This window comes from Helianthus annuus, chromosome 6, assembly GCF_002127325.2.
Source record: "Helianthus annuus cultivar XRQ/B chromosome 6, HanXRQr2.0-SUNRISE, whole genome shotgun sequence".
Taxonomy (NCBI): domain Eukaryota; kingdom Viridiplantae; phylum Streptophyta; class Magnoliopsida; order Asterales; family Asteraceae; genus Helianthus; species Helianthus annuus.
Genome location: NC_035438.2, coordinates 43,678,098 through 43,687,215, shown reverse-complemented (window position 1 = coordinate 43,687,215; position 9,118 = coordinate 43,678,098). Strand labels below are relative to the sequence as shown.

The 9,118-nt window shown below is 39.9% G+C and overlaps 2 protein-coding genes and 1 long non-coding RNA gene across 3 annotated transcripts; 1 reads left to right on the top strand and 2 right to left on the bottom strand.

The window, feature by feature from the left end:
* Positions 1–539: 539 nt before the first annotated feature.
* On the top strand, positions 540–1,615 carry LOC110865344. The gene is made up of 2 exons (XR_002550568.2): positions 540–1,126; positions 1,220–1,615. It is a non-coding gene; the product is annotated as an uncharacterized LOC110865344 (long non-coding RNA).
* A 141-nt stretch (positions 1,616–1,756) lies between these two features.
* Positions 1,757–5,275, bottom strand: LOC110865343 (WD repeat-containing protein 44). Its single transcript, XM_022114584.2, has 7 exons — positions 3,565–5,275; positions 3,392–3,482; positions 3,138–3,295; positions 2,995–3,046; positions 2,835–2,914; positions 2,664–2,757; positions 1,757–2,566 (listed from the first exon to the last, which is right to left on the bottom strand). The coding sequence occupies exons 1-7, from the start codon at positions 5,098–5,100 to the stop codon at positions 1,926–1,928; spliced, it is 2,652 nt and encodes an 883-aa protein (XP_021970276.1). The 5' UTR covers positions 5,101–5,275; the 3' UTR covers positions 1,757–1,925.
* A 471-nt stretch (positions 5,276–5,746) lies between these two features.
* LOC110865345 (beta-glucuronosyltransferase GlcAT14C) lies at positions 5,747–8,893 on the bottom strand. The gene is made up of 4 exons (XM_022114585.2): positions 8,328–8,893; positions 6,654–6,729; positions 6,446–6,561; positions 5,747–6,335 (listed from the first exon to the last, which is right to left on the bottom strand). The coding sequence occupies exons 1-4, from the start codon at positions 8,833–8,835 to the stop codon at positions 5,869–5,871; spliced, it is 1,167 nt and encodes a 388-aa protein (XP_021970277.1). The 5' UTR covers positions 8,836–8,893; the 3' UTR covers positions 5,747–5,868.
* Between the last annotated feature and the right edge of the window lie 225 nt (positions 8,894–9,118).

The following is a 9,118-nucleotide window of genomic DNA, read 5'->3' as shown; positions in this document are numbered from 1 at the left end:
CTTCAGTCAGTACTCCCAGACGACAGTGGGTTAAGAGAACCTGTATTCCAGCGGTGAAAGTCTCTCCAGTGAATTACCTGCTTATGATGGAGAGTGTTAGTTCTCAGGTTTTCTCAGAATCCGGCAGTTCGTGTCAGTGGGAGCCGGTGGAGACAGAGAATGGGTCAGGGGCAGACTTAGCCATGACTGATGTGTTGAAGCTAATGAAAGCTTCAACGGGCCTTCAGGATAATTGAAGAAAAGGCCAGGTAACTAGGAAGGGGCTAAGATCAAAAGGTTTTTTTACAGAAATGCAGATGCACAGTTGAAGCACAGATGAAGATTATCCCGTGGCTTCAAGTGGGAGATTGTTGAGTATGAAGCCACTTGATCAAGTGGACATCAGACAAGCTTCTCTGATTACAGGATAAGAGGACAAGGGGCAGGGGCCATTATTCACGGATCTTGTTTTGTTTTACTTCTTTCTCTTTCTTCAATCTCTATATAAGAGATTCATATGTATTGTAATTCCTTGTACCTCTCCAAGTATTATAAACTCCTGGTTACCCGCCCGTGGACGTAGATCAGTTTAGACCAAACCACGTCAATCTTTTATATTCTTGATTGTGGTAGATTATGTGAGAGCGTTCGATCCTAACAGAAAACCTTATGCTAGGAGACAACTTCTATTTCATGTCTCAATTAACTGAGCCTACAAAGGAAGTGGTTCCATTCGTGAGAACACCACCGCCATTGTAGCATAATGCACAAACCGAATCAAATAGTCCTTCAACTTCATCATCATTGAGGTAATCTTCGTCATAAGAAGCAATGATTTCGGGCTTCTTTGTTGTTACATCAGCCTTCAATTCAAAACAAAAACATAAAAGTATGTTGTATGGATATAAAATCTAAATATAAATTAGTAAGTATTGTAAAAAAATTGCCATTCACATCATGAAGAACGTATAGTCACCGAATGGCGTTGATGACCTGACCTGGCCCGTCACCAATTCCAGAGGAAACCCACCGCATTGATGGTAAAACCCCTCCCCTAGAGAAAGTCGCCGCCGGGTACCACTAGAGCACTGTCCCTTTGGTTGTTTTGATCTGATTTATGTTTATATCTTAGATCTGTGCTTATTTGGTAAGAGTTTATATAGTCATTATGGATTCTGATATGTATTTTAATTGTGAGGGTTTTAGAGTTATGAAGAATTATGATTTTTTGTATTTTTAGGGGAGAATTTGATATGGGTAAAGTGGTACAGAAGAATTTTGTTTTGAGAACAAGGAACCGACGGCTGCATCGAGCTCGTCGTGGCATTGTTCTGCCTAAGTCGCCTCGGGTTTCTAGTCCTACTGCCACATTACCGCGTCATTGGTATGGTTATGTCTATCCGCTTGTGTCGTTGATATCGGGTGCTCATCTTGCAAATTATATGTTGATTTATTTAAGTGGATTGCATTTGTAAAGTGTAGTAAGTAATAACTTGTGTATCTTATGACAAACTTTTGATGGATTATGTAGCAAGTGAAGTGAGGTGTTGGAGAATTAGGGTTTGGATCTTTTAAATAGGATTGATCACTACAATGAATTTAATTCCATGTTGGTGCATGCAGGGTTTATGTGCTTGCAGTATTGTACATTCTCTTAATATCAGATTTAGGCTTAGCAAAGGTGCATCCGTTTGTTCACTTATGTTGAACCAAGTTCATGATGTTATTAATGTTGTACACGCAGAACAAACATCTTTCACTTGCGCAACATTTAACATTTCTCAATACAGAATCTAACATAGAATGTTCGAATCTGGGAGCTACTAATTTGTTAAAGTCCTCCCGACTAGCAAATTTCTTGGTTGACAATGAATCTTTTAACCGACTAGACAGGCCTCAGCATACAAAAGACCCGACAAAGAATCATTATATACAAGTAAAACCTATTACAAGCGGCCAACCTTAAACGGCAGACCCACATTTTGAAAAACAGTGATCTCACCACCCAAGCCTGCAGTCACGATCACGAACCCCCATGCTGTTGCTTGGATGGTCTTATGACCATGGCTACTACCATGGTTACTACCCCACCCTGGAGATGACATGGTGCTCGGTGAAGGTGATGCCATTTCATCAAGCCTGCCCGATGAACCGGTGGCTGCTGAGCTGAATGACTCACACGGCCCTACGCTAGAGTCAGCATGAGCTTGGTGGTCTGTGTCTTCAGCGTTATCCGTTGAGGGATTACTCTTTTTAGGAATCGGTGGCAGCGGCGATGCAGATCGTTTGCTTTGGCCACTGTCATCGGCGCCCAGTGGTGGGAGTGTGGTGAGGGACTTTTTTGCGTGTTTTTTGGAATGCATTGCGACAAATGGCTGTTCGAGTTTGCTGATTCCGGGCCATGGTGCTGTAACGGAAACTTCTTTACAAGGGAAGTGTTCGTAAGATTTAATGATTGGATGTTTGTGTTTCGCTTTGGGTTCTTCGTGCCTCCAAACGTATACTTGCGAATCTTCGCTAGCACTGATTATGTATTTCCCATCGGGACTAAAATCAGCTGAAAATTGGCTGTTAATGTTCTTGTAACCTGTGACAAATCAATAGTCAGTAGTACACGTTGACTTTTAAAGTCAAATTCATGTTAAAACTCATCTGGTTTGACCTGAAAGTCAAACCATGCATACCTTTGTATTTCTGAACGAGTTTTGTTCCGTCTAAGATCCTAACCCTCGAATCGGCTGATGTCACGAGTACTTCAGATGGGTTCGATGTGGAAAACTGCAAGTCAACATGATTTATTAGTTTGACGTTAACGAATCGATCAGGTAAAGTTAAGTGTAAGGGCATATCAGTACCTGAAAACCGGTTATCTTCTTAGGCTGTGGCTTCTTTTTAGTTTTCAATTCAACTTGATCCTTAGGCTCAAGCTTGCAATCTAAGATTGAAAATAAACTAAGAGGCGCATATACGATAATTTATTAAGTATCAGAAACAGTTATAGGGAACGGTATGCACCCGCAGTGTTGTAAAATCGACAGATCCCTTTATGAGAACCAACAACCGAAACCTGCATTTATACAAACATAAACCATTCAGTCATTCACTGACTTTCAATCTACAATTAGAGAAAACTAGTCGAGTTTTTCGATCAAAATTACCTTGCCGTCGCTAGAATAGCCAACAGCGGTTACCATTTCATGCAGATCAATCCAGTCCGTGACATGTCTGTCTGGAATGTTCCAGATTCTAACCTTGGCGTCTAGTGAACCGCTTATAAAGTAGTCATCATCAGCCGGATTGAACTGAATGCAAGTCACTGTCATTCATATAAGTTACATGGTTAAAAAACATTGTATTTTGCGATTAACAGGTTACAAAAAAACATGTTTTGACTTGTTTTGTATGCTCGTACCGTAATCGGTATGAGAAAACAGCTTCAAACAGTCCGTGGTCTTAATATCCCATAGCCTTACTGTCTTGTCCATTGAAGATGAAAGCAAGAGCTGCCATAAACATAAAATGTGAACTTTTGGTGGTAAAAAGCTAAGTTTATAAGAACTAAAAACTTTATAGATTTAAATTGACCTGAGATTTTGACCAGGATAGGTCCAGGACATCATCCAGATGACCATTCAAGGTGCAAAACGGCGTTTCCGACAACCCGAAAACAGTTTCGGGCACATGAACATAGTCCGGAATCGCTTTCTTTTTCTTCGCTTTCTTCTTCTTCTCTGTCGTTGAATCGGGCAACGGTGGCCTACAGTCAGGACTAGCCACCATAGCCATCGGGTGAGCTGGCGTACTACCAGCTGAACTCGAATCATCTCCACCTTGCATCGCCCTTACATCGAATTCTTGCACTTCCCATATATGAATCACTTTATCCTCACCGGCAGTCGCCAGATAATGCCCGTCGTGCGTGAACTTCATCGTCCAAATCGATCCTTCATGACCCTTAATCTCTTGACTCCTATGCAATGCTGTAAACTCCTTATACGGCTTCCCATGAACTCGTGCTTTCACCCATTGCGAAGACGGTTTTTGCTCACATGTCGATGCTGCATTACCATCTTTCATCGAAGGCGAAGCACTCATCATCGAACCCCTTTCCTTATCCGTCTTCGACCCACCTATCGACCCCAACTTCATGTTCTTAAACAATGCAGCCCCTTTCTTCTTACTTTTCTTGAAACTCTTCTGAAACGACGAATTCCCACGCCTCAACTTCCGATCATCGCTACCCCCCTTCGCCGACAACTCCTTCACCTTCGGCGATCGCCCTGCATTCTTCTCAAACTCCTCCGTCGTAATCTCCTTCCCCGTCTCCACATCACTCAACTTATTCCAATCCCCTTCCCCATCCACATTCGACTCCTTAACCATAAACTCCTTCCCCGTATCGAAATTCTTAATCACCAAAATCGACTCTTGTCTCCCCACCCCATTCGTGTCATCACTATCATCCGTATGCTCCTTCGCCACGAAAATCCTCCTCTGCTGTCCTCTTTTAAACGACGACAACGCAATGAGCGGGTTGGCAAACCACGATGACGTCCGCGTTAACCGTTGCTTCGACACTGAGCCAATAATCTCTTCTTTCCTCTTTTTAGCATCACCAACCGATGTGTTTATACTACCATCGGATCTCGACCGCATTAGTATCCCATCCGAAATAACCGAAATGACCGGATGGCACTCGCATTCGCCTTCGGCTTCTGTCGTCTCATCCTTGTCAGCATATTTTGGAGAGACAGAAACCGGGGACAAGGAGTCTTTCTCCTCCTGCGAACATACGTTCGCAGGAGGAGGAATATCCGTTTTACGCGATAATATTGGTGTGGCAGGAGGTCTGTTAAAAAGATCTTCTTCATTGGTGCCTAAGCCCATGCCTTGAAGGAGACGACGTCGTCTGTCGGAGATGGATTCAGGTGTGGTCATCCACATGTCGTATTTGCCCGAGTGGAACTCGGAGAAGATGGAGGAATCGGTGAATGACATGCTGGTGTCTTCGAATGATTCTTCTTCGTCGGACGATGAAGAAGCGTCGAAGAAAACGTCGTCATCGTCGTCGAGGTCTTCTATTCCGTCCCAGTTCATCGTCATGGTTCTTCGGCTTTCCATTGTTGTAACGTAACAGAATTGCAGCGGATTTGAAATTGTAAGAAGATATGGAATTGTTTTGAAATTATGAATTGGATTGAAAATGAAAGAGGGTTTGTTTTGAGGGGGAAATTGGTGATTGGAAGAGAGGAAATCATGGAGAATTTATGATTACGTTATTACTTCTTTAAGTTGTCACGTTGGGACATGCAAATTGTAAACTAGTGAGATTCTCTGAGCTATATATATGGCAGAGTTTTATTGCTTAATTCGTTACGGTATCAGTATAAACGTGAACTAAAATAAGATAATTCAAGAAACTAATTTAACAAAATCTTTATCAATATTTTAAAGTTTGTAAAATAGCTTTTTTTTAAAACAATGTCTGTCATAAAGCCTAAAAGAGAGCAGCTTTTTTCAAACGTTTATTATACATAGGGATATGAGCACGGTATCCGTTTGGTACCAGGTATTGGTACCGGTACAGTACCTGTATTTTACCCGTAAATACTGGTACCGGTACCAAAAAAAGAGGGAAAATAGGAACTGATACCGGTACCGAATATACCCTGTACAACACCGGTACCGAGTACCAAATGCTCATCTCTAATTATACTCTATATTGTTTTATTTTAATTAAAATGTATACTAATATTAAACAACAAAATTTCCGTAATCATATTTACTCCATTAATTTATAAAATTCAACAAAAAACAAAAAAAAATGTTAACACAATTACAGCAGTGAATCAATAATAAAGACAGTTACAATGCCTTTATAAACCATATTTACTTGCATTGTCTAGGCCTGAAATTTTGGGTACTTAAAAGATCAGCTATAAGTTTCTCAAGTCTCTTTGAACTCAAAGTTGGTCTAACAACATCTATCTTCCCAAAAATGACACTGCTTTGGTCTGATCTCCTTCCCAAAAGCTCTGTGTCGATTTTGTCAAGAACCGGATCATCTTTAGAAAAAGAATGGGCAAAGGGGGCCCCACTCTCGAGCATGTCAGGGAAGTGTTGTATCGTGAGATTTACAGGGTACTGCTTTGGCGGGTTGTCCCATTTAATGTAGTGCATATCGTGGTTGACGGTTGTGTTTTGGTAATCTTTATGGTTGCATATAACGGTGTGGAAGTAGCCCTCGGGTGATGACAAGAAGTTCGTGTAATACATTAGAAGCGTACGAGGAAGATTGTCCCATCCCCATACACAAAACTCTAAAAAGGGTCGGGTTAGCACAACCCACGCAGAACCTGTTGAACAAAATATAAAAAATAATCATAAATAATGTTATTACAATTAATATTAGCTTATTGATATATAGAGCCAACACAAACAGAATGAAGATAAGTTATCATAATACCCATGAACAGCTTGAATGAAGCGGGCATTGATCGTTTCTCTTTGGCCCAGAATACGCCAGATTTTTTTGAATGGTACAAACCGGGATCAATGATAATTGGTCTAGCCCTTTGAAACCTGCAAAAGTTAGAAGTTGGTAAATTGAAATTATCGTTGTTGTTTTATGCAGCGTATCAAAGTGATGGATCAAGTATCAACTGTAAACCCACTCTTTCCAGCCGATGTTGGTTGTGTGCTCAAGAAAGTTTAAATCACGTGGCAAGTAGGAGAAAATGTGGAGAATATCTGAAAAATAAGAGGGAAAAAAATACAAGAAGAATCAGCTTAATAATGTTACAAAACTTATATGGTCTTTATCACTTTATGCATATGGGTAAAAAAAGGCACAACCTATGGAGAACATATAAGGCTAACGCAATGTAGCATATGTTTTTGGGGAGGAATTTAGTTAGCAAATCAAAACCGATTATTTGATTTTTTTGTTGTTGTTTGGATATTCAACTTCATACACACCCAAAAGGCAACATAAAGTGGCTAATTACCCTTGTTTAAGGACCTAACTTGAAAACCTTTTACTCTCGTGTATCTCCACTTTTTACAAGCGTCACTTTTTGTCCAACCTTTCTTAGATGATACAAATTTGCCAAACACTCGAACAACATATCATTACAACTTCAAACAACAAAATCACATTCAATCACTATCTTCTACAGCCCATTTTCTTACAATCAATGATCTTAAACACACCGATTCTTCAAAATCGCATTATCACTCAAAACAGTTAAACTCGAATCCAAACACCTCCATATAGTCAAGTTTGACTAGAAATCACAATGGTTGTGAATCCATTCATGATAAAAAGAAAGGTTCAAGATATTAAACTATTAATAGAATTTACGGGAAATTAATCAATAAAGATACATAAATATCTATCTATATACGCGTGGGTAAAAGAAAAGGCCATTCAATAATCAATATACAACCAATTTTAAGAAGAGAACCATCTAAACCGCGTAAATACATGTAACTATTGTTTTATTTGTGACACATAAAACAGTTATGTAATCGCGCAACCGTCTAGCTTCCTATCTCCCAAATCCAGTGTACAAGTTGTTCTCACATTTTCCTTTACTTTAATTTAAATTAGTAGACACATTACAGTATTAGGGGCTCTTTGTTTAGCTCTTAATGATTCAGACCTCTTACTGGTTCAGCACTTAGGTAGCGTTCGTTTCATGGAATGGAATGGAATGGAATTAGGAAGTTTTTCTTTGTAAAATTGATCTTGGTTGGGGGAGGGAGGAATTTGAAATCCCATGAATTTCTTTAATCAATGAAATTTGTGACTATTTCAACATTCCATTCCATTCCTTCATTTGAGTGAAGGATTTCTAAGGAATGTTGAAATAGTCACAAATTTCATTGATTAAAGAAATTCATGGGATTTCAAATTCCTCCCTCCCCCAACCAAGATCAATTTTACAAAGAAAAACTTTCTAATTCCATTCCATTCCATTCCATGAAACGAACGCTACCTTAATGGTTCAGACTGTTTGTTTCGCAAGCAGATGTCTGAATGGTTCAGACATTTGCCTCTGAATGGTTAAGCATTATACTGAGTCTAAATGGTTAAAGCCTTGCCTCTGAACGGTTAAACATTATACTGGCTCTTAATGGTTCAGACATCTTTCTGGTTCGGCACTTAACCATTCAGAAGATGCCAAACAACCCCTTACACATATGGATAACTACTTAATAATGAACAATCATCTTACAAGGACATGTACAACATATAAAACTTTAATGATACACAACCTAACTTATAATATCCCAAAAAAACTGCAATGAAAACTAAAAACAAGTAACAAATAAAACTAACTAACCATCTTGAGGCATAAGCGGATAATCGGAAGCACTCAAATTAATAAACCAATCCCAATCCTTGCCTTGCTTCAACAAAACAGCAACAGCATGCAACAAACACGCGATCATTGTCGGCCCTTTGGAAGTTACCAAATTAGCCTTCCCAACAACCATCACATTCTCCAACTGCCCAACACTCTTAACCAGATCAACTCTCTCTGCATCAGAAGCTTCCAGATCCAGATGCAACAAGTAATAATTTCTCCGGTGGTACACCGCCCGCAGCAGCCGGTCCACGCGAGCACCGTCGCCTCTAGTGCCGGTGATGAAGTAGGCGAATTTGGGAATGGATGGGAGGTTGTGAGTTGTGGATATGGTGGTGTTTGGAAGGGGTTTGGGGGTGGAGTGGTGGGTGGGTTTTAGAGCGAGAAAGAGGATGAGAGAGAGTAGGGTGAAGAGGAAGAGGTATGAGTTGAGGCGATGATTGGAAGTGAGTCGGAATCGGAGGTGGGATCGTTTGGTAGACATGGGGAAGATGAAGATGAAGAGACAAAACACTTGTAACTTGTTATGTCTTTTTTGTGGTAAAAGGGAATATGAATATCCTTTTACTAGGAGCGGATTTAGAGCATTCACGTTTAATCCACCATATTTTCACCCTAAATTACACTAAAAAAACACTATATTTTCTCTCTTCTTTTGGATTAAATAATTTTTTTATATCTTTATCATTATCTTTTCTCTCTCCTACTCGCAACCACTTTCAAAATATATTAAAAAATTATAGACGGTGAACAGTGTTCTCCCAAAT